Source organism: Uranotaenia lowii, chromosome 2 (assembly GCF_029784155.1).
Source record: "Uranotaenia lowii strain MFRU-FL chromosome 2, ASM2978415v1, whole genome shotgun sequence".
Classification (NCBI taxonomy): Eukaryota; Metazoa; Arthropoda; class Insecta; order Diptera; family Culicidae; genus Uranotaenia; species Uranotaenia lowii.
The window spans coordinates 331,482,690-331,508,146 of record NC_073692.1 but is presented as its reverse complement, the minus strand read 5'-3'; the positions used below and the strand labels follow the sequence as shown (position 1 = coordinate 331,508,146).

General features: G+C 35.4%; 1 protein-coding gene across 8 annotated transcripts in view; it reads right to left on the bottom strand.

Annotated features, from left to right (window-relative positions):
- Positions 1-25,457, bottom strand: part of LOC129744574 (heterogeneous nuclear ribonucleoprotein L) — a 528,701-nt gene that overhangs the window by 153,268 nt on the left and 349,976 nt on the right. For all 8 annotated transcript variants that reach the window (XM_055737162.1, XM_055737163.1, XM_055737161.1 and 5 more), the window contains 2 exons: positions 10,081-10,177; positions 9,364-9,421 (listed from right to left, as the gene is read on the bottom strand). In XM_055737162.1, the coding sequence (XP_055593137.1) occupies positions 9,364-9,421; positions 10,081-10,177 (155 nt within the window). The remainder of the gene's footprint in view (positions 1-9,363; positions 9,422-10,080; positions 10,178-25,457) is intronic.

Here is a 25,457-nt window from a genome sequence, read left to right as displayed (position 1 = left end):
TAACGAAAAGTTGACACCGGAAACACACACTCGATTTCCCGCTCTTAGTAGAAAATGAAAATCAAGTCATTTTAAAAAATAAGCATACGTAAGTATACGAATGCATCGAAGTTTAATTCCGGAAACTTTTCTCCTAATAACGCTATCTGGCGGCAGAGATAAAGTCGACAATTTGCCCTTTTTTGAAGAAAGCTATTGAGAACCTATCCCGGGACAATGTGGCTCAATATTAAGTTTATAGAGCGAAAATCTTCTTGCTGTGCAGCTTTGCAGCAATGGATGAGAACAAAGAAGACGATAGGTTTTCATTCCGGTAAAAAAGTTTTCATTCAAAAGTGTGTGCATATCGCTAGGAAATTATCACGAAAAGGGGGTGGGAGAGAATTTAAATTTTTTTTTCTACTCCATTCGGAAGAATATTGAAAGAGACATTCGGCCGACTTTTCTTTGTGGTGGAAACGTGCTGAGATTGGAATTGGTTTCTTTTGGCTTGAAAACGTCTGCAAGCTGGTGGGAGGTTTGGAAAAATAAAGAATTTCTGAATGCTTCTTTCAATCGGTAGGTAAGCGAAATTTCATCCGATAAAATCTTTTGATTATGAATATCGTGAGTGACTTCATGAATGCTAGGATTTGAATCAGTTTAAGAAGCCTAGAAATTCCCAGCTTTTTTTTGAAAAAAAAACAAGAAATGTTTACCCTGGAAAATTACAAAAAAAAAGTATTCAAAAATTCAGAACATTTGGAGGGAGTTCTTACTATTTGTTTTTCTAATTTGGGCATTTGCTTATTTCCTCATGTGTTTGTTTGCTCTTTGCAGAGGTATTCAATGCTATTTGACTTATTCGGTTATTGACTAATTTTCTCGTTTGTACATTTGCTTATTTACTCATTTGCTTATTTGCTCTTCTGCTCATTTGCTCATTTCCTCATTAGCTCATTTGCTCATTTGTTCATTTACAAATTTACTGATTTACTCATTTACTCATATACTGATTTGTGCATTTCCTCATTTGCTGATTTCTTCATTTCCTCATTTGCTCATTTCCTCATTTGCTCATTTGCTCATTTACTAATTTACTCATTTGCTCATTTGCTCATTTGCTCATTTGCTCATTTGCTCATTTGCTCATTTGATCATTTACTCTTTTGCTCATTGGCTTATTTACTCAATTGCTCATTTGCTAATTAGCTCATTTGATCATTCACTAATTTGCTCATCTGCTCATTTGATCAATAACTCATTTGCTCAATAGCTCATTTGTCCATTTGTTCATTGGTGCATTTGTTTATTTGTTCAGTTGCTCATTTGTTCATTTGCTCATTTGCTCATTTACTCATTCGCTCATTTCCTCATATGCTCATTTGCTCATTTGCACATCTGCTCATTTGACCAATAACTCATTTGCTCAATAGCTCATCTGTCCATTTGTGCATTTGTTTATTTGTTTATTTGTTCATTTGTTCTTTTGCTCATTTGCTCATATTCTCATATGCTCATATGCTCATATGCTCATATGCTCATATGCTCATTTGCTCATTTTCTCATTTGCTTATTTGCTCATTTGCTCATTTTCTCATTTGCTAATTGCTCATTAACTCATTTGCTCATTTGCTCATTTACTCATTTGCTCATTTGTTCATTGGCTTATTTACTCAATTGTTCATTTGCTAATTAGCTCATTTGCTCATTTACTCATTTGCTCATCTGCTCATTTGATCAATAACTCATTTGCTCAATAGCTCATTTGTGCATTTGTTCATTTGCTCATTTGCTCATCTGCTCATTTAACCAATAACTCATTTACTCAATAGCTCATTTGTTCATTCGCTCATTTGTTCATTTGCTCATTTGCCCATTTGGCTCAATAGCTCATTTACTCATTTGCTCATTTACTCGTTTGCTTAGTTTCTTAGTTTCTTTTAGTTTCTTATAGTTTCTTTTAGTTTCTTTTAGTTTCTTTTAGTTTCCTTTAGTTTCCTTTAGTTTCCTTTAGTTTCCTTTAGTTTCCTTTAGTTTTTTTTAGTTTCTTTTAGTTTCTTTTAGTTTCTTTTAGTTTCTTTGAGTTTTTTTAGTTTCTTTTAGTTTCTTTTAGTTTCTTTTAGTTTCTTCTAGTTTCTTCTTGTTCCTTTTAGTTTCTTTTAGTTTCTTATAGTTTCTTATAGTTTCTTTTAGTTTCTTTTAGTTTCTTTTAGTGTCTTTTAGTTTCTTTTAGTTTATTTAAGTTTCTTTAAGTTTCTTTTAGTTTCTTTTAGTTTCTTTTAGTTTCTTTTAGTTTCTTTTAGTTTCTTTTAGTTTCTTTTAGTTTCTTTTAGTTTCTTTTGGTTTCTTTTTGTTCGTTTTAGTTTATTTTAGTTTCTTCTAGTTTCTTCTAGTTTCTTTTAGTTTCTTTTAGTTTCTTCTAGTTTCTTTTAGTTTCTTTTAGTTTCTTTTAGTTTCTATTAGTTTCTATTAGTTTCTTTTAGTTTCTTTTAGTTTCTTTTAGTTTCTTTTAGTTTCTTTTAGTTCCTTTTAGTTTCTTTTAGTTTCTTTTAGTTTCTTTGAGTTTCTTTTAGTTTCTTTAGTTTCTTTTAGTTTCTTTTAGTTTCTTTTAGTTTCTTTTAGTTTCATTTAGTTTCTTTTAGTTTATTTTAGTTTCTTTTAGTTTCTTTTAGTTTATATTAGTTTCTTTTAGTTTCTTTTAGTTTCTTTCAGTTTCTTTTAGTTTCGTTTAGTTTCTTTATTTTTTTTTAGTTTCTTTTAGTTTCTTTTAGTTTATTTTAGTTTCTTTTAGTTTCTTTTAGTTTCTTTTAGTTTATTTTAGTTTCTTTTAGTTTCTTTTAGTTTCTTTTAGTTTCTTTTAGTTTCTTTTAGTTTCTTTTAGTTTCTTTTAGTTTCTTTTAGTTTCTTTTAGTTTCTTTTAGTTTCTTTTAGTTTCTTTTAGTTTCTTTTAGTTTCTTTTAGTTTCTTTCAGTTGCTTTTAGTTGCTTTTAGTTTCTTTTAGTTTCTTTTAATTTTTTTTAGTTTTTTTGTGGTTTTTTTTTTAGTTTCTTTTACATTCTTTTACTTTCTTTTAGTTTCTTGTAGTTTCTTTTAGTTTCTCGTAGTTTCTCGTAGTTTCTTGTAGTTTCTTGTAGTTTCTTGTAGTTTCTTGTAGTTTCTTTTAGTTTCTGTTAGTTTCTTTTAGTTTCTATTAGTTTCTTTTAGTTTCTTTTAGTTTCTTTTAGTTTCTTTCAGTTTCTCTTAGTTTTTTTTAGTTTCTTTTAGTTTCTTTTAGTTTCTTTTAGTTTCTTTTAGTTTCTTTTAGTTTCTTTTAGATTCTTTTAGTTTCTTTTAGTTTCTTTCAGTTTCTTTTAGTTTCTTTTAATTTTCTTTTAGTTTCTTTTAGTTTCTTTTAGTTTCTTTTAGTTTCTTAGTTTCTTAGTTTCTTAGTTTCTTAGTTTCTTAGTTTCTTAGTTTCTTAGTTTCTTAGTTTCTTAGTTTCTTAGTTTCTTAGTTTCTTAGTTTCTTAGTTTCTTAGTTTCTTAGTTTCTTAGTTTCTTAGTTTCTTAGTTTCTTAGTTTCTTAGTTTCTTAGTTTCTTAGTTTCTTAGTTTCTTAGTTTCTTAGTTTCTTAGTTTCTAAGTTTCTTAGTTTCTTAGTTTCTTAATGAAGCACAGAAAGATAAACAACAACAAAACATGGAGTTTATTTCTTTGAAAAGAATATAATTTTACGTTTAGAAAAGCATTTATCAAAGTCAATCCCCAAGGTAACGACATTAAGTCAGTAAAGTTTGTCTACCGATAAAGGGAAAAAAATCTAATGGAGAGCAGACACTTTCAATTTTTTTTCTCAAAGTGCAAAATCATATTTTCCACCCAATTGAGTTCCGGGCAACAAGAACCGTTTTCGATTTCTATTGCTGCGGTACATAATATTGAAAAGACCGTTCGAGGATAGAAAATTGGAACACTTCGCCAGCATAATTTTCAGGACCATTATAAATCAATACTTTCCCTCCGATTTGTGTGCTTCAACAGCCTTGTGGGTAACCGAAGAATGGCAGAACTGCCATTGAACTCAGTCGTTTTGTCGGTGTTTTCATTGCTGACCGATAGTGTGTAAAATTGAATCAATAAAAGTCGTCGGTTGATTTGTTTCAACATTTTGTGAAACTAATTGAAACAAATTTAAGTTTACCTACTGAATTTGTTGGGATATAAAATATGGAAAACTGTTTAACATAATCTTCATTGTCATTTTTTCTGGGAGAAAACCCCATTTAAGTTGACAAACTTTTGCGTAGCTGCTAGTAGAACAGATTGAATTGAAACTATTCCCAAGTCATGGACCGTAAGTTAGCCTCTCTCTCTGAGAAGAGATGCTGCGGCTAACGTAATTTATGACCTGTTTTGTAGAATGCTTCAAGTTGTGGAGCGAAATGATTCGCATCAAAAGTGGTAGCTAGCAAATCCTCAAAAAAATCCACTGGAAACTAAATCTCCTTCAAGGAATTTCTTTCAATTTTGAGCTTCCTTCAAAGAACGTGCGCAAGAGTTCAGGCAACGAAACGGGGACACACAAGAAAACTGAGAAACCCATAAATGTGGCAGCTTTTCCGAGTGGCAAAAAAAAGTTCAATTTCGGGCGATAGGTGCGGGCATTCAATCTCGGGAAAGCCAAAAATGGGGTGGGTGGAATTTAAAAAGTTTTTCATTTCTTTCTAACGGGGCTTCACCTTTTTTTCGGTTTCCAAAGGCAAGTTTGTTGGCCAATAAAACGTAGAACGGTCAACTTCGTCCATTGATTAGTTTGAGACGGCTCTTCAGTCCTGAGCAAGATATGGTGGTTAAAATTGAAGGGGTTTTCTCGAGTTTGCTTGAGGCTGCGAGAAGATGATGGTAGATGATTGATTGGTTCAAATATTGAAAGGATAACAATCGAGGTTCCAACTGAAAAAAATAAATCCACTTCAAATTAAAGTTTAATGAACGTTTAACTTAAAAGAAAATCCCTCATTCTACGCAATTTCTCTTTCGATTCAAAATTTTTCAAACCGGTTGAAAGGATTGTCAATCGCTCTCATCAAATTGACAGTTAACGCATATTTCCCGAAAATGTAGGCCAAACACTGCTGCGGTCCAATGTCATTGGATAAAAATGCGAAACACGTCAACTGCGGCTCTCGGTCAGTCCATCTAGTAACAATAACCGTAGAGTTGATTTGAAGTAAAAATAAACATAAACCACAGAAAAAACGATTTGAACCGCGAATAGGTTCACTCAAGACGAGGAAGAGAAAACCCCGATACAATTTCAACAGTTTTAAACAAGCAATTTACGAAAAATCTAAAAGTAATTTAAACCAGAACACAGAACAAGTCAATAACCGAACAAAGCCAAAACATTCGAGTACGAAAACAAAACTCTGGTCGGTCAGTATTCAGCGCAAAAAGGAATGTTTGCATAACCGAAAAAAACAAATCTCCCGAAAAACAAAACGTAAACTCTTGACCATAACTATATACCTATAAATATAGTCTATATAGCGTATAAGAACGGGGAAAAAATGGGAAATAAAATAAAATATATGAGCTGCTAGCAAGTTGTCTCGTGCGGCCAAAAACCGAGAGTACCGCAGCCAAAACAAACATGCAACAGCTGACTGACAGATGAAGTTAAAAACGGCCGCGGCGCGGGCAGGAATAAGAAATCACATCTTGAAGTTAGTGCAGAAACGCTGGTCAAATATCAGAAAAATCAATACAGACTAAACCTGTAGTTGTAAAGCAAATGAGAACTAGAGGAAAAAGGCTCAAAACATTCAAAAGACAGAACTTACATAAAAGACTTAAAAGAATTAAAAGACTTAAAAGACTTAAAAAACTTAAAAGATTTAAGAAAATTAAAAGACTTAAAAGACTTAAAAGACTTGAAAGACTAAAAAGACTAAAAAGACTAAAAAGACTAAAAAGACTTAAAAGACTTAAAAGACTTAAAGGACTTGAAAGACTTAAAAGACTTAAAAGACTTAGAAGACTTAGAAGACTTAAAAGGCTTAAAAGACTTAAGAGACCTAAAAGTCTTAAAAGACTTAAAAGTCTTAAAAGATTTAAAAGTCTTGAAATAATTGATATACTTGAAATACTTAAAAGACATTAAAGACTTTAATGATTTAAAAGACTCAAAATACTTAAGACTCAAAAGACTTAAAAGACTAGAAGGACTTAGAAGACTGAAAAAACTTAATAGACTTAAATACTTAAGACTTAAAAGACAAACAACAAAAATACTTAAAAGAATTAAAAGACTTAAAAGTCTTAAAAGACTTAAAAACTGTGAGAGACTCAAAAGACTTAAAAGATTTACTTAAAAGACTTAAAAGACTTACTTAAAAGACTTAAAAGACTCAAAAGACTTAAAACACTTAACAGACTCAAAAGACTTAAAGGCTTAAAAGACTTAAAAGACTTAAAAGACTTAAAAGACTTAAGACTTAAAAGACTTAAAAAACTTAAAAGACTTAAAAGACTTAAAAGATTTAAAAGACTTAAAAGATTTGAAAGACTTAAAAAACTTAAGACTTAAAAGACTTAAACTACTTAAAAGATTTGGAAGACTTAAAAGACTTAAAAGACTTAAAGGACGTAAAAGACTTAAAAGGCTTAAAAGACTTAAAAGACTTAAAAGACTTAAAAGACTTAAAAAACTTAAATGACTTAAAAGACTTAAAAGACTTAAAGGACTTAAAAGACTTAAAGGACTTGAAAGACTTAAAAGACTTAGAAGACTTAAAAGGCTTAAAAGACTTAATAGACCTAAAAGTCTTAAAAGACTTAAAAGTCTTAAAAGACTTAAAAGTCTTAAAAGACTTAAAAGTCTTGAAATAATTGATATACTTGAAATACTTTAAAGACTTTAAAGACTTTAATGATTTAAAAGACTCAAAAGACTTAAAAGACTAGAAGGACTTAGAAGACTGAAAAAACTTAATAGACTTAAATACTTAAGACTTAAAAGACAAACAACAAAAATACTTAAAAGACTTAAAAGTCTTAAAAGACTTAAAAACGTGAGAGACTAAAAAGACTTAAAAGACTTACTTAAAAGACTTAAAAGACTCAAAAGACTTAAAACACTTAACAGACTCAAAAGACTTAAAGGCTTAAAAGACTTAAAAGACTTAAGACTTAAAAAACTTGAAAGACTTAAAATACTTAAAAGATTTAAAAGCCTTAAAAGACTTAAAAGATTTGAAAGACTTAAAAAACTTAAGACTTAAAAGACTTAAAATACTTAAAAGATTTGGAAGACTTAAAAGACTTAAAAGACTTAAAGGACGTAAAAGACTTAAAAGGCTTAAAAGACTTAAAGGACGTAAAAGACTAAAAAGACTTAAAGGCTTAAAAGACTTAAAAGACTTGAAAGACTTAAAAGACTTAAAAGACTTAAAAGACTTAAAAGGCTTAAAAGACTTGAGAATCTACCACCATCTCTCCTACAGGTTTGCCTGGAATCAACGTAAATATCAATATACCTCCTCCTGGAGAAGGGATAAAAAGACTTAAAAAACTTAAAAGACTTAAAAGACTTAAAAGACTTAAAAGACTTAAAAGACTTAAAAGACTTAAAGGACGTAAAAGACTTAAAAGACTTAAAAGACCTAACAGAATTAAAAAAAAACTTGAAGGACTTAAAAGGCTTAGAAGACTCAAAAAACTAAGACTTAAAAGACTTGACAGTTTAAAAAGAATTAACAGACTTAAAAGACCTTAAGGACTTAAAATACTTGAAAGACTTAAAAGACTTAAAAAAAACTTCATGACCTTATGATTTACCGACTGTTAGAGGCTTTCCAAATTCTATCACAAACTGTGAGAGTCGTCAGGTCGCCACAAACTCTCTATTTTGATAAGTGGCTTTTCTTGAGTGTCCAGAGAATAGAATGAAGAATTTGCTTAATCGAGAGAAGTTTTTTTCTTAAAATGAGTACGAAGAGCGCGTCATCTCAAATAAAATGTTTATTTTTTATTTCGACCTATAGAGTGGTTAAGAAAAATTTTATAAATCAGGATAAGGAATCTTCCCTTGAATTAAAGAAATATGAAGTATCACTGTAATTTATGTTTGTTACGTACTACATCGACCATATCGGTGAAAAGAGATATCCTTTTTAGTGAAAACATCTTAAGATTCACCATCTTTGATTTCCTCTAACTTTCTATCTGTCTGTAAAATTTCAGAATCACAAAATGTTCTCACTACGATGAATTTTTAAAAATATGTTTTACTAATTCATCTTAAAAAAAACTTTTTTGAAACTAAGTTTACGTTTTCTCCGATCTTACACATCTCATGGGACATCGGGCAAATATTTGTCACCCCCAAAAGCTGTAAACACACAAATCCATATCGAGCAACGAGCAAAACCGCGACGACAATAAATAATCGGATACACATATTCCGATGCAATTTTTGCAACTCGGCGACGAAAGAACAAGGGAGAAGAACCGATGACATTTTGTATACACTTGAAGTTGGAGGGTTTATTTAAGGAAGGGGGGGTTCGTTTCTTTATTTTTGTCAATCAAGTTGACCGCCCCAATAAATTAAATCGCTGAAGCGAGAAACCGAAGACAGAACTGTAGTGTCCCCATAATTTATGATCGAAGTATTCTGGGCAGCATGAAGGTTAACAGCGCGTTTGTTTGAGAAGTAAAACATTGTTGAAGCTTTGGATTTGTCATGATTTTCTTTTTCGTTAATTGGTAGATATGATTCGATTGATCTGTTATTGTTCGGATTTGTATTGAAAAGCAGGAATAAACTTTTTTTAATCGAAAAATTCTAAGCACGGAAGAAATAAACAATAAGCACTGGTTTGGTTGTGTGAGTGTCGACGATTTTCTTATGTTAGTTTGCTCATCACTCACCTAATGGGTGAGTAACTTTCTTGTCTAAATATTTTGCTCTCTTCTCTTATGTTTCTCTTCCAATGAGTTTTTGTGTTTCTCAATTGAGTTACCTAGTATGTTTTCTTTGTAATACGCACGTTTCCCAAAATGAAAATGAATGCGATAAGTGATTTTTTATTCTATTTCTCTTCAATGCTTTATCCTTTCTATTGAGTAGTAAAACAAAAAGTCAAAAATAGCAGTGGAATGGAGTAATATAAAATGTCAGTTACTAATCTTTTCTTTCAGCGAGCGAGAGATATTTATAGAGAGAGAGAGGTACAGAGTTGAAAAGTATTTGGAGGATAGTGTGAGTAGTTAAAAAAATAAAAGAGAACTAACAAATAAAAAAAAGAAAGGAAACAGGTAGCTATCATTGATACTTTCTGGTAGGAGAAAAATTCATGTACATTTTTTTAAGAGAGGAGGAAAAAAAAGTAAATCCTTACCCAATGTGTAGTCCCAACTGGAGTCCGTGTCGTTTTTGTAAACATTGAGTTTTTCTGGCTGTTGGTTGTTGGATCATGGTTGGTTGATTTGGTGCATGATGACGGATTTTTTATTTATATTTTTTTTAGATTTTTTTGAGAGTTGTTGGTTGTCGATGTTCATAGAGAGCGCGAGAGAGAGGCAGGAATGAGAGAGAAATATTTGTGTTGTAGATGTATATATTTTGTATTGGGCGTTGAGTGTTGTATAAGGGTGATGGTTTGAAAAATGGTGGTTAATTTAAATTTAATCAATTAGCAGTAAGAGAGATATGAAGAAAATGAAGATAAAAATCGACAAACTATGATGAGTATTCTTTTTTTGTTGATTTGTAGATGTAAAACTGTAACAGTAGCTTTTGTTTTTCTAATCATGTTCAAAAAAAATTAAATTAAGGCAAATTTAATGTACAAGTACACCAAAAGGAAGGATATCTAAACAACTATTAGAAAAACAAAACCTCGAAAAGGAATAAAAATATAGGAGAGACTATAAACTGTCAAAAATCGGTGAGAGAGAATGGATTTGAGAGACATCGATGGATTGAATCAGTTGGTGTGTCGTTTTCACGGTTGTATGCCTTTTTTATAACTTTTTCCCATTGAGGTTTCAATGAAGCACCCGGAAACGGAAAACGACAACACCCTAAGGAGGGAGACAAAAAAAAGCATAATTACCTTTGCGTAGTCGATCTTCAGTGTGCAGCATCCGGAATAAATGTCACATCCGTTTAGGGCTTCACGTGCTCGGGTGGCGGATTCGATGCTGTCAAACGTACTCGCCCGGAAAACCGGGTCTTGGTTAAGGAAAATTATGTTTTTTGGCTGTAAAATATTTGAGCTTGCAACACAACAATCAAGTAACATCACGACTAATCAATTAGATTCACTGAAAAATGCAAGAGATGTAGAAGATTTATTCTGGAAGTAATGTAAGTGCGTGTAAATTTATGTTGAGACGAATGTAATTTTACTTTGAAAAAATGTAAAAATAAGAGTTAAGCATGTAAATTTACCTAAACGTTAAATCTGTTTTCTAAGCTCGTTCAATTGCTGTATAAATAATGAATCTAGTAATGGAAAATCTTATTATCATATCACGTGTAATTTTCACTGTTTTTGCTATGGAAAGTTACAGAGGAATCCTTTAAAAAAGTTAAAAGTCAATTTTACCAAAACTTAAACGTCGTATCCCCAAAAAATCAACTTTATCAGCGGTTTTCCCATCTCCGGATCCCGGTAGAATCGGTGTCACCCTGTCATAACTGTTCCAGATCACAATCGCACCGGGCCGAGAAAGCGTCAAAACTTTATCAACATCCCGTTTTGGCTGGAAATTTCGATTTGCGTTCGCTCCAAATTGGGTGCCAACGACCTAGCTCCTATGTATATTCACAGAAAGCAGCCTGACTACACCGCGTCAGCAGCACCAAACAGGCAGATGGATCTCAAATGGGAAAAGTTTCATTAACTTGCTAAATCCTCGCACATCTTGAAGCGTTGTCGTTTTTTTTTCTCGCGGCAAAAGCCCCAGGATTAGTGGCGGTGGTGGTGCTCTTAGATCGGGGCCGGTTCCAGTTTAGCACTTCTTGTATCCTTTCCCCCTTAAAACGAGCAATCCCCAGAAGCATTAAGCAGAAGAGCGAGCGCGGGGACCGGGTGTAAAGTTGAAGGTTCAAATTAAATTCGCGGGCGCCCAACACAACAAGATTGCCGCCATTTTTGGTTACTCTTGGGGGGTTTGTTATTATTATTGCTGGTTTTGGCCAAGGTTTTGCAACTGCCTTGGTCCCCTTAACTCGAAGCCAGGGTTGAAGCGGAGCGAGAAAATTAAATTGAGCAGAAGGCTTTTATCGGTGGCATTTATACACCCTCACACACACCCGCACACCCACACACCATTCGGATCACGCGAGGGTGTTATTTTTGAGGAAAGCAAATGGGGTAGGAGAGCTTGGACATATTTTCCTCCCGAAAGCCTTCATGACATAACGGAAGAGACCGGAGAAAGTTTATACACGAACTAGGATAAGTTGTAGGATGGAAGGAAGAACTGAGCTAGGGGCAGCGCTGAACCAATTCCATTGGAAGAGAAATCCATTTCCGGCGGAAATGCATTTTGGATGTTTGGCTGCACGGGCCGGGCAATCTCATCTCAGGGAAGCCGCTAAGGATGGTTGATTTATTTGGCAAAGTTGAGTGGTTATGTTTAATTCAACTTGAATGGGTCCGCGCTGAAGTGTTTATTTTGAGCAGCACTCCGGTTTCGCTGACGTAGTTTTGAAGGGGGGATTTGAAATTAATTTGGTTGCTAGTTGATGTACAGTAAATGGTTGTTAACATGCTAACTTTTAGCCAGTGATTAGAGAGGATTTTTTAATCAAAGAGTAGATTGAAAAACAGCAGTGGATGTAATTCAACCTTGTTACAGCAAGAGCATGGTCGCTTCTTAAAAAATCCAAATGCATTTTGATAAAATCTATACTAAGGTTGCCAGATTGCCCGGTTTTATCCGGGTTCGCCCGAATATTTACTATTGAATTTTACCGGCACGGTTTGCCGGCACGGTTTCTCGGATTTCATTGGTAAAGCCCAGATTTTGTCCGGATTTATTCTCTTTATAATTCTCAAATTAAACTTTAAAAAACAAATTGTGTTGTAGAATCTTTGTTTTTTTCTTCGTCTGCTCCTCACAAGCTGTGCGGGGAGAGATACATAAATCGCACTGTAAACAAGAGTGAGATTGTCAACACATAAGAGTGAGCGAGAGCATTCACATCCACTGATCAAGAGAATTATTTTCTCCGGGAAAATGTATTGCCGGCAGAGATGCCAATGTGCCTGATTTTTCAGAATTTGCCCAATTTTTCAAGGCTCTACCTGACAACCTGATAAGCCATTAGATTTCTCTGATTTTTATAATAAGCCTGATTTTTGCGAATGTGATGAAAAACTGCATTAGATACCATTGCTAAAATGAAAATTTGAATCGACGACCAAAGAAAAAAGGTCATCATTTTTAGCAAAGTTTCTGAAACTTTGACGTAGTCTGATTTTTATTTTACCAGACCCTCATTTAAAAAAAAAATGTTGGCAACCCTGCTCACAACAGCACACGTATTCCGGATTGCGCATTGAAGAGAAATCTGAGAGGCCAGCATAGTTAAACATTTTGGTACGTTTACGAGAAAAGACGATGTTCTCCGAACGCTACCGTATGAGGTGCTAGAAGTCCTGATTTCTTAGCATTTGTCCTGATTTTCGAGAGACCATCCTGATTTTTCAAAAACTCTAGAATTGTTTCGATTTAAAAAAAAGTCATCAAAATGTCCTGTATTGTACTTATTTTCAATAAAACAACTCAATTATAAGCGAATTCGTAGTAAAATGATGAAAACATCAAACAAATAAAATAGTTTAACCCAATGAGATTCCAATGAGATAAGTAAAGATTTCAATGTGGCAACACTGACAGCGAAGAAGAAATTGTTGTTATTTTTAGTACGTTGTGTGGTGGGAGTTAAAAAAATATTTTTTTTTACATTACCACTGAGGAGTATGACTAAAACACTCTGGCACTCTTGACTAGAATTCTCTCTCTCTCACTCAGAAGCGAGAGCTCTCACACTTGCTGTCCGAGTCGCTGACAGCTCGTGTTAACTCGGAAAAGTAGAGTAGAGCATGATCACCGGAAGAGGACTGCTGTCGGAAGCCGAACTGAAAAACAGTGCTGTTTTCTCCCGGCTCTTTGTTGTTTGGGCGGAGCCGACCAACCATGAACTGAACTGTTGAGCAACTCGCTCATCTAATAACTTAATGAATGGTTCTGAGCCTATTGAATCCGGCCCAACTTCATAAGAACCCTATGATCAAAAATATTCTTTTAACAGCAGAGATCCTGAGGGCAGCCATTTTGGTCTATGTTCCAAGGTCAAAGTCCTTTAGGGAACGCTAGGATCAACACTGGAAAAAGTTGGAAAATTGAGTAATTTGGGGTTTCTAAGGTCAATCCAAACCCACATCGCATTGGTACTGCCTCTTGGATCTGCCATGACTGTTTCTAGGGCTTGAATCACTCAATGTTTCCTTTGCGACTTCACTTGATGACTTGAACTGTGCAGTAACGGCTCAAGAATACTACCTCTGGGATATCGGATCATGTTGTAAGGGGCGTCTCAATCCAGTGACCCTTGCCGTCCTTCCGGATGAAGAATCTGAGAATGTGTTCAGATTCGGTGGGGCGAAATAACTGGCTGCTTCTCTTCCGTATCCTTATTAAAGGAAGTGAAATCTACCTGAAACGGCCATGTGACTGTATGGCGTCCCTGTAGCAACCTGACGAGTTTACTGAAGAAACTCCCCCCTAAGGCCTTTCCCCACTTGTGCCGTATCAGCTCTGAACCTGAGCTTCGTAAGGGTCCAGGTCAACCGACCCAGATTCTTCACCTTAAGTTGAGACATCATCGTATGTGGAGGTGCCCTGGTAAGATCACCGCCACTAATTAAGACACAGAGTAGAAGAGGAGTCAAAAGCAGGCAGCGCTTATTGAGTGCGTAGATGAGGAACTGCATCGCCGATGTCATCAAAGGGCGCTTGAAATCGAAATTTGGGAGCGTAAGTGGAGATGGATTAGGCACACGCTGCGAAAAGATGAGAACGAGATTTGCAGAGAGGCGCTAGAATGGAATCCAGAAGGACATCGAAGAATAGGCAGACCCAGAAACTCGTGGCGTCGAAGTCTAGCCGCCGAAATCCGAACTGTCGACGAAAATCTTGACTTGAACCAAGTGAAGACGCTGGCTCCGGATCGTCAGCAGTGGAGGTCTTTTACCACGGCCCTATGCACCGGAAGATCGGCGCGGGAACATTAGGTAAGTGAGTAAGATGAGGACATTTCAGCAATGATTGGGTCTATTAAAAGCCCAGAAAGATCGAAAGAAAGCGGTAGTCGATGTTCAGATCCTGAGTCAATTTATGCTGTTGAGGTATCCCTTAAGCTAAGAATCGATCTGCCAAACGCGTTATAATGGAGGCATTGGGGACACTTTTGCGGTCTTCCTTAACACCACCGGGAGTGTCCCAGTAGCTTCGAAGCCAGGTGTGAGCGAACGAACCTCAAAACATGATCAGGTGGTACCCAAAGTACAGTGAATCAGATTCTGCGAATGCAACTACGATTTTAAGGTAAGGTCTCCGGAATATAGAGACTCATAACGCCGAGTGATCTATTTGAATGGATGTAGGGTGACGTCTTCAACGGTAATCTTTCGAGTAGCTTCGTAAGGCATTCAACGACTACGAGTTGGCAGATCGCCAACTCGTCAGAGCAGAGGTCGAGCCTTCAGCCATTGCGTTGTCAAGAAATCCGGATATATGAGTGTATGCTTAAAGCGTATTAGTTGAAGGGTATTGCCGTGAAGTGCTCAATCACGAGAATGACCTCCAATTCGACGTCATGGTTTAGGAAGTTGCCGTATGTGAGAGAGGTTAGAGAACCCGGCTCATTATAGCCCTGAAATGATGCGGTCACTAAACGTGTCTTGTTATGCTCAGTAGACTTTACCTCTTGGGCGATCAGTTAAAGAACGATAAGGTATCTAAGGGAAGATAAAACTATGAAAAGAGAGTTACTCTGATACTCTTTAGAACTATGAGGTTTCTTAGGTCAATCGAAGGCTTAATTTTAATGATCCTGCCTCTTGGGTCTTCTTTAACTATCTAGAACTTGAATTACACACAGATAACAATGACTTTATCACTTGGGCGATAATTTAAAAAACGATAAGGTATCTAAGGGTTGATAAAACTATGAAGAGAGAGTTATTCTAATACTCTTCAGAACTATGGGATTTCTTAGGTCAATCTAAGGCTTAGTTTTACTGATCCTGCCTCTTGGGTCTTCCTTGACTATCTAGAACTTGAATCACTCACATTAGTTAAAAAACGAAAAAATATCTAAGGGTTGATAAAAGTATGAAAAGGGAGTTACTCTGATACTCTTAAGAACTATGGAATTTCTTAGGTCGATCGAAAGCTTAATTTTAATGGTCCTGTCTCTTGGGTCTTCCTTAACTATCTAGAACTTAAATCACTCACAGGTAACAAAGGCTTCACTAAAGTGCTCACTATTTCTACAAAGTCTGTACTCAACTTACAAACGTCAACTGACTGGCATTACGTTTGACCCCTGGTATTCAGTCTCTAGGAGACTTATCTGGTGTTCAAAGCATCAGTTCCTTGACAACTTAAATCTTCTAAGTTTTGTAAACTTGAGATGCAAATGAAGGGGTCTTTTTGCGGACACTCAAGTGTAGCAAATATAGTCAAGTAATCCCCTGAATACCAGATAATATTTACGTTGAAGATAAGTTTTCATGAAATCGTGATTCAAGAGCATAAATAGAGAGGGAGAAAAGGATTGTAAAGCCTCTTATAGGAATTCATATGAATGTGCATTAGGGTGGCAATGAATGTATGGGAAAATTTCATGATCAAATTTTGAAAATCAACCACACATTTTTTACATTTTCCGAAAAAAACTGATCTGTGCCAAATTTCAGTTCAATCGGTTTTAATTTAGAGGTACCTTAAAGCGTTCGAAGTTTCGATTTTTAAATTTTTTAAAATGCACACTTAGAAAATCGCAAAAAATCGAAATTTCAATTTTAATGCCGAATGCCTTGGCAAAGCCTAAAACGCGATCTGGTGTTATATTTTTTTGGACTAAAATCTACTCTCTGGGACAAGCCGTTTTTCGGATAACCGGCCAATTTTAGGTACCGGCTAAGTTTCCCCTTAGGTGATTTTGGAGAGTGAAAAAAACGAAAGTTTGAGCGCTTTGAGGTACTCCTAAATCAAGTCCTATAATTTTCACAGGATAAAATTGTATTTTCTGATCTAATATACGATCTGAATTTCGAATCGACACAACTGAAGCGATCTACAAACGATCAGAATGTTGTGAAAATCAGTAAAATTTCTCGTCATTTAAGCTTTAGGAACAAAATCAGACAGATGGATGCATTCACGAAGGAAATTTAGCTCACAAACTTCCAACAAAGATCCAGTAAAGGAGAATCAGACACTTCCCGTTGATGCATGAAAGAAGCATTTTTCCAGCACGCGACGAGCTCCCATCTTAAGAAAATTTAAAACGTTGACAAAACCACCATACCGTCAATCATCTCCGGAAATCAACATAATAAAAGCTTCGAAAAAGGAAAACCCACAGCAAACCAAGCGAATCTTATCCGCAAACAACTTACCATGTGCTCAAGGCACAAAAAAAATCCGCAGACCCACTTACCAAACGTGGAATTTATAGACCACCAGCAGCATGAACAGCCATTTGAAAATAATAATAATACTAGTAACATGATCCCCTACTCCTAGCTGAGTAAATATTTGAAAAATTTGTCTGAAACGGGAAAAAAAATTAAATAGCATCCCTCCCTGGTTAACGTTTTTGAGAGTTGCTTTCCGACCATCGAGAAAAGAAAAACCTCCTCCGGATGGAAGTCTCATAAAAAGTGAATTTATTGCCCGTTATATTATCAATTAAGCATTAATTGAACATAAAGATGATTTTTTTAATGCTACTCCCTGTGTCGGTGGCACACAGACTCACACTTGGTTTGCTAGGCAAAATTTAATGAGAATTTTATTTACATTCTGTTTTCTTAGCGGGAAATAACGTAGGATTGGAATCGAAATTGAGTTTTTCGAACATTCTGTTCTTCGCAGGAATAATGGGAGTTTTATTTCGAAACGATTGATTCATTGAACGTAGTATGTAGAGCGGAATCGAAGCTGAAAATAATCGAGAGGTATCTCTTTTTGGTTTTTATCGAAGAATCGATAGAATAAGCTAGTCATCACAAAATGAAGTACCATCGGCTATTGAGACATCAAAATTGTTCCTTCTAATAGTCCTCAAAACTTTCTCTCGAAGGAAAAGTGGCTTCCTAAGACGCTAGGATTTATTCGCCAAGTCTAATTGCTTCCATTCAAAATTTTAACGGTCGATCCGGCTCGGAGGAATCGAGCAATTAACTTTAGTACACACTCAAGATGATCATAATAGCTTAAATACCTACGACGTTGACGACGACGACGACGACGAGGACCAAAATCCGGGACAAGAACCGCCGGCATGTTTCTCGATACTTCGCATGTTCAGTCCATTTTCATTGAGACCACTTCACTCCTACACACTGCCCGAGTAATTTCTGCCCCAAAATGATTAAGTTCAACAGCTCTCGAGAGCATAAAAAGAACATCTTCCCAACAGGCGCCGCCTTTTCTGGCGGGATGAAACAATCATAATTTTACAACGGGGATTTTAAGGTTTGTCTCAAACAGTTTCCACCGAGTGTGGTCCACGAGATTCTAAGGGAATTTCGTTTTTTACCACTTTTAATTAGGTTGGACTTATGGTTAATTAACTCAAAAATTGGGGATGAAAAAGTTGATTTTTTGCTCCCTAGACTTACTACATATTACATGACATTTTATGTAAAATTACATGGTCCGAAATGATTTTAAATGTTTGAACCACTAAAATAACATTCAAACTAGTAAATTTACACGATGTTGCATTTAAAATTAAACAAATGAATCCGTAAAAAAACGTTAAAATATATTTGTTGAATTGAAACTAGACTCTTACGGAGCTTTTGATAAAAAAACGTTGTAATTTTCCTAAAATATGCCAAGGTTTTTTTGCGTACCGTGTAAAAAGCCCATAAAAAACGTGTAAATTCCCGAAAGGCATTGAAAAAAAAAAATTGTTGATTGCAGAAAACCATGTGAAGCAACTGAAACTCTGAAATTCATGGCAATTTGACATGTATCCTAAGACTGCACATGAAATTCATGAGATCTAAGATCTAGACCTCTAGACCTAGAAAAAGAGCACTGAGATTTGAGACTTTACACCTGAAACTCTACACCTGATATCTGACACTTGATACATGAGGCCTGAGACCTAAGACCTAAGACCTCAGATCTAAGATCTAAGATCTACGACCTGATACCTAAGACCTGGGACATGAGAACTTGGACATGAGACCTGAGTACTGATTCCTGAGGTCTGAGATCTGAGCAAAACCTGATGCATGAAACGTGGGACCTTACATTTGAAACATGAGATATGAACCGTGAGACCATATAAGTGGGAATTCAGACGAGAGAAGTAAGACGGAAAAAAATGAAACTTGAAAATCGAAAAGTGAGACGTGAGAACAAAGAAAAAAGCTTGAGAAGTGAGAAATGAGACGTTAAAAAGAGATAGCTGAGACGTAGAAAGTTAGACGTGAGAAGTGAAACGTTAAACGTCTCATGCTCAAGGTCTCAGGTCTCAGATCTCACTTTTCAAGCCGCAGGGCTTTGCTTCTAACTACTTCTAAAATCTTTCCATTGCAAAAAAACGGGAAATATTTTTTCTGTAATTCCATGTTAATTCGCAAAAATGGTAATAAACGTGCGAATTGTCAAAAGGCATGTTAAAACTGTGTGAAAAAAATCTTGGTGCGTATTCATTTTCCTGTGCCAAAATTATTATGATTACTATTCCACCTTGAGTGAAAAAAAAGCAAATAGAATGCTTATGAAGTTTAAAATATTCAAACCGTAGGTGTTTATCTCCAAGTTGCCCTTTAACAATCAAAACTATGTTCTCTTTAAACCGAACATATTCAAATAATGACAGTAATGAAACGGAAAATTACCATGACAAAAAACTTGTTCACAGGAACTCCCCTTGCAACATGAGATAAGCTCATACAATGTAAGCATTCATTAAGCAATTTGAACATGAATGAGCCGAGCGAACTTGCATGAATTAATCGGAAATCCCATCGATCATAAAGTGTTGTACTCATCTCAGCATATAAAAGCCATTAACATTTCAGGCAACTCGTTATTAGTTTGGGTTAGTCGAACGTCAACCATGAACAAGTTGGTTCTACTAAGTTTGATTGCATTTTGTGCCTTCTATTTCGTGAAACAGGCCGAGGCGGAGCCTGTGGAAACGCATAGACCAGCTTCCGGCTGTGAACGATCCTGTAGAGGTCCTTGCGTAAACCGGGAATGTGTGAGACAACATCGGCGCCAATGCCGGGAAAGGCAGAGATGCTGCGGGTGCTACTCTTCCGCCGTTTCCGAAGAGGAAGTCGATGACGAAGACGAGAACGAATCTGGAGCGGTCGGCGACTTTGAACAAAACCAGCTCGATTGGGATTCACATGAAGTGTTTGGAGAATCGGATTCAGACAAAAGATTGGGCTAGAAGTTCTGATAAATTTACGATTATGGAATAAAAATCACAATTTTCAAAGATAAAAGTAGTATTTTTTAAAATTAAAATATTTCTTTTATTTTATTGTAAAATTACATCTTATGTAAAATTACACAAGAAATTTAGTGAAATGTGTAAAATAACATTTTTGCGAGAACAAGGAAACGCCGTTTTGAAATTTCATGGGAGGCGGTGAGACGTGAGCAGTGATAAGTAGAACGTGAGGCTTGAAAAGGTGAGACGTGACACGTTTGGCGTGAGACGAGATTAATGAAACGTGAATGAGTAATTTAGTGAAAAGAGTAGCGTGAGACTTTCGAAGTGAGGCTTGAAACGTTAAACGTGAGATATGAGAAGTAAGAAATAAGAAATAAGAAGTGAGATTTGAAACATGAAGCAATGAGACGTGACAATTTCACTGCATAAGTTTCACTGCATTTCACTGCAATTTCACTGCATAAATTTGAGACATAGAATGTGAAAAATTAGAGGTAGACACGACACGTAAGAATTGGATGCGAAAGACGTAAATCGTTTACGTGAGAAGTGAGAAGTAAGAAATGTGGGACAATGAACTTGAAACGTCCATATAATATTGGACGTGAAACATGAATTTGAATCGATGTGTTTTCTTTTTCATAAAAATCATGTAAAAAAAAACGAGGAAATGCGAACAATCGTGTAAAAAACCTGGAAAACGTGTAAAAATTACCTTAGTATACACAAAACTATAATTTCTAACTCAATTCGACTTTCCACGGGATATTATTTAAAACCCTTAAAGAAATTGACTGAATAAATTTTACATGTAATATTTACACTGTAGTAATTGGAGTAACTTGAACAAAAGAACAGTAAAATAAAATGTAATTTTACATATCAAAAAGGTTTCAGAAAAGCGGTAGGCTTCATAGCAACACCTTATTCAAAAATACGAGAAAATTGTGCTAAGAATATCAAGTTGCGAATGGATGACGACTTTTTACATTTAAACAGCCAAGAGTAAAAATCCTGATTTTTAAAAGCTAACAATAACCACATTTTACTTTAAAAATTTTAATCCTACTGACCTTATGATTTTTTCACAACAAACCTCAGTAAGAAAATTCTTAGTCATTCAAATAGCAATAAAAATTTCAAATGCTAAGAATTTAAATGCAGAAATGCATGTGAACATGCAGAATTACAGGGAAACAGGCAAAAACATGCCATTGGCTAGAAACAGTTAATAATTAAATTTTTATTTAAAAAAATCGAAACTTTACTGGAAAGTTTTCCCGAATCAAAAAGTTTCGGAAAGCACCTCGAAACTTGCACTCTTTAATCCATGTCTGAAACCGCCGAAAAATTCAAATTCTAAACAAAAATAAACCACGCAACAACCTACGAGAAACAGAACTTTTTACGGCTAGGTCATTCCCGCGTTGCCCGGAATTGAACTGTTGCTTCCAGCAGCAACAAACTAGATTCCGAACGTGCACTTGGTGAGGAATAGGTAATTAGTAAATTTCTATGTAATCATCGGAACTTTACTGGAAAGTTTTCCAAAATCAAAATGTTTTGGGAAGCAACTCGAAACTTGCACCCTTTAATCAATGCCTTAAACAGCCCAAAAAATTCAAATTCTAAACAAAAATAAACCACGCAACAGTCTATGGCAAACAAAACTTTTTGCGGCTAGGTCATTCCCGCGTTGTTCGGATTTTAACTGTTGCTTTCAGCAGCAACAAACTAGAAGGAGCACGTTTCGGTTTTGTTGGTTTATTTTTTTCGGGACTAGTAGTTTTGTGACACATGCACCTCTGGAGCAAAAGAGACAGAGGCAAGCCTAAAACCTTAAAAATGAATAATGGCAACCTGCAAATCGGGCTTTAGTCAGAGGTTGCTGATGTTAACACGAGTTTTACCAGTTTTTATCCTCGCTAAACCCCGTTTTCAAAGGAGGAGGAGGAGGAGTTTGATGTTTTTTTTAAAGCAGGAACAAGTGGGATTTGGTGTGACAGTTTATTGAATTATCGCCTCTTTTTAAAGGTTTTTTTTGGAAACTAATCCTTCGAATTGTTATCGGTGGAATGATGTAAAACAAAAAAAAATATTGAAGCCACAAAAAGTACTAGATTATTCATGTTTTTAAGGTTCACGAATCATCAGCGGTGAATTGTGTGGCAATTTGACCCTTCAAGCTTTTTTTTTGTCTTGCTTTATCAATTGGATAAAGCTCAATCAAAACTTAGTACTGATAAATTAAGTTGTTGGCGTTAAACTTATTAATATGACGGTTTGTTTCCCCAAGGAAAATACAAAAACACTTACATTTTTTTAAATTACGGGGACGTGAAATATAGCTTCTGCACAAGCAATTGAATTCACTGATGCGGGAGCATCAAGAATTATTAGTTTGAATAGAACGGGTTTTGCATTTGATGAACCAATTCAGGGCCAACTTGAATAGAACAGGAACTCAGAATGAATGCGCCTTGAAGTTAAATGGCTTTGCATTCGAAGCACCAGAAAATGTGTTTGAATTGATAGTTGATCAAGTATGGATTGAAGCATTCACAGAGAAAAAAGACGACTGTTGTTCTTAGTATTGCAGCTGGTTATACCAATCATTAAAGCGTAGTTGATTTATTCGCATCCAATTATAAATATAATAGATTCAACTATTCATCCCTGGTTGACCCCTCACATCTAACTATAAATATGATAGATTCAAGTGTTATGGTATAATTGATTCAACTGTAAATATGATAAATTCAACTGCAATTGTATGATTGATTTGAGGCATGCAACAATAAATATAATAGATTCAACTATACATTGCTGATTGATCTCTACAATCTTACTATAAATATGATATATTCAACTGTAGTTCTATAATTGAATCAACTTTAAACATGATAGATTCAGTTACAAATATTTGATTGATTCTAGGTATTGAACTATAAGTATAGTAAATTCAACTATATTTTTATGATTGATTGTGTGACACTTGAATAAATACATATCCAAACACTACATGTATTTACAGTGTAGTTAGTGTGCCTAAACCAGCAGGTAGCCGGTGTTTACCAATTGCAAAAACAGAAGATAATTAGCAAAAATATAATTGAATGCCATACATTTGACAAAATTTTTCCTTCCTATAGGTTGATTCCAGCCAGATGCGGCAGCAAATCAATTCCAAACGAAGGAATCGATGCCGCTAGAGGAATCTTTGGACATTCCAATTGGGTGGCATCGAATGGCATTTCATCGGAAAGCAGAAATGGCTGGACAATGCCATAACCATATTATTCTTTGTTACCATATGAACAAACCAAAATAAAAATTAAAATTAATGCAGGAAAAATACGAAAAATGTAAATATATAGTTGATCGCATAAAAACAATCATAGAAGTATAATTGATTCAATCATTCATTATAGTTAAATCAACCATACCACAAACGTTCTGTTTTCTACAACGGACTGAAGATGTATAATAACCTGCCGCTGAACATCAAAGACAGTTCGAACCTAGATGTCTTTAAGAAACTGACAATACAATATGTTAAACAGTCAACCTGAAACAATGACAAATCCTAAAAAGGATCATATGGATGTGATGAAGATCTGAAGAAGTATCAGATAAAAATAAAATGTACGGCGATGGACATACGCGGGAGTAAGACAAACAAGTCGTACAAGAATTGATCGAATAATGTAAACATAATTATCCAGAGGATAAATAGTCCCTCCCACTCCTAAAGAAGCGTATGGGGTGGAGGAAGGACCCAAATGGGCCTGTGGGACCATCACAGAAAAAATAGTTGAATCTACAATAAATATAGTTGAATGCTTAACATCAATCAGTATATTATAGTTGAATTGATTATACTTATGACTGAATCAATCATACAATTGTAGTTGAACCAATCATACGAAACTAGTTGAATATTTAATAAAGTTATTGGTCGAGAATCAATCATCAATATGATTGAATACAGGTGGAATGTTGTTGATGAAACTATACTTTTTTCTCGGTGACGTCTGAACTTGATTAGGGAAGGTTTAATCCGAACGCGTTTCGGACTAGATTGTTAAATATCTCGGATTGAGACATCTGGATTATAGGCCTTGGTTAAGAATTGTCTCGTTGTCCAGATTAGAACCTAGGGCTTCTTGAATTTCGATCGATGAGGCTTAAAGATCTTAAAAGTGAAGCCCTTAATCTATGAGATTCCAGGTTGCAAAGTTCGATGCTATTCTACACTGATTAATCTTTAGCTCGATTATACCCTATATTTAAAACGTTCTGTTCAGGTGAGGCACTACGTTCTCGATCAATAAGGCCTTTGGATGATGAAACACTAGATAAATAAGTACTTAGTTTAATGAAAATTTTGGACAATAAGGCCAGAGGCTTATGAAGCTTTTAAATCACTAAATCTCTAGCTCGAAGAAGATCCGGACCAAAGGGGATCTCGGATATAAGAGGCCCTTTTGTCAATGGGAACCTAGATCGATTGTTATTGTGTTAATATTGTAAAACCTTACATTAGGTAATTAGAATCTAGTTTCAAAAGTACTTTATTAAACCTTAGATTCATGAGGCGATAAGTCTTAGACCGAGTTCTTTGATCGATAGAGCTTTAGGTCGATGAGCTCCTAGACCGATTTGATTCTAGGCCCTAGTTTGATGAAACTATGAAACCCTAGGTTGATGATGCTCAAGCTCGATGAAACCCCAGGTTGAAAAGATTTGGAACCGAATCTAAGTCGATCAGTATCTTATATCGATGAGACACTGAATTATGAGGCTTTCGATCGATGAGGCCAAAAGGTCGATAAGGCCTTAGGTAAGTTGATAAGGCTCTAGTTGAATGAGACCCCAGATTGGGTGCTGTTTGGAATCTAGGTCGATGAAGCAATTAGATACACGACATCTTGATCGATAATTCTCTAATTCGGTGAATCCAAAGGGCCGATGAGACAATAGGCCGATGAGGCAATAAGACGATGAGGCAATAAGCCGATGAAGCAATAAGCGGATAAGACCCTAGATTTTTGAGAACGTAAAACGTTTAGACTTATCTGTAATGATGCTCTAGTTTTATGGAATTCTCATTCAAAAAGGCTCTAAGATAATCAAGGATTAGACCGACGAGGCAATAATCAGATGGTCATTGATTTCGAAAAGGCTTTAGATCTATGAAGCGCCTAAAGTGAAACGACTCTTGGTGATGGAGCAGTATGCTTTCAAGCCTTGGATTGTCAGTATAATTTTGGCTATCAGTCTTAAGCTGTCCAAGTTGAATAAATTTAAAGATAAACTTGCTTCGCGGAGAGCGTATTATTTACAAAATAAAAACGATTTTTTTCGGTGCCCCAGCTATTCCGGCAACAGGTCTCCCACTAAATCAATAAATCTATTTAAAATCCTTTACGGAACCGCAAATTTCTCAACAAATCTGTCACCAGGCCATTAAAGCGTTCTCCATTGCAACCACTAAAAGAGCGCAGCAAAACGCGACCACATGTAATGGTCGGTTTTCCTCAAAGGCGGGGGCAAGCATCTGAAGAGCGAATATTGGCCGCCCAGCTGCTGCAACAAAATTTGCTCTGAAACGCATACACGTTCAATCATGTCTTTGGGAAAAATCCCGGGGTATGTCTGAAACCGATTGTACCAACGATGTTGATCAAACAGCTGGAGCACATGGGTAGATTCCGGGAAGACGAAGCAATAGTAGTCGTAATAATAATAACAATAATA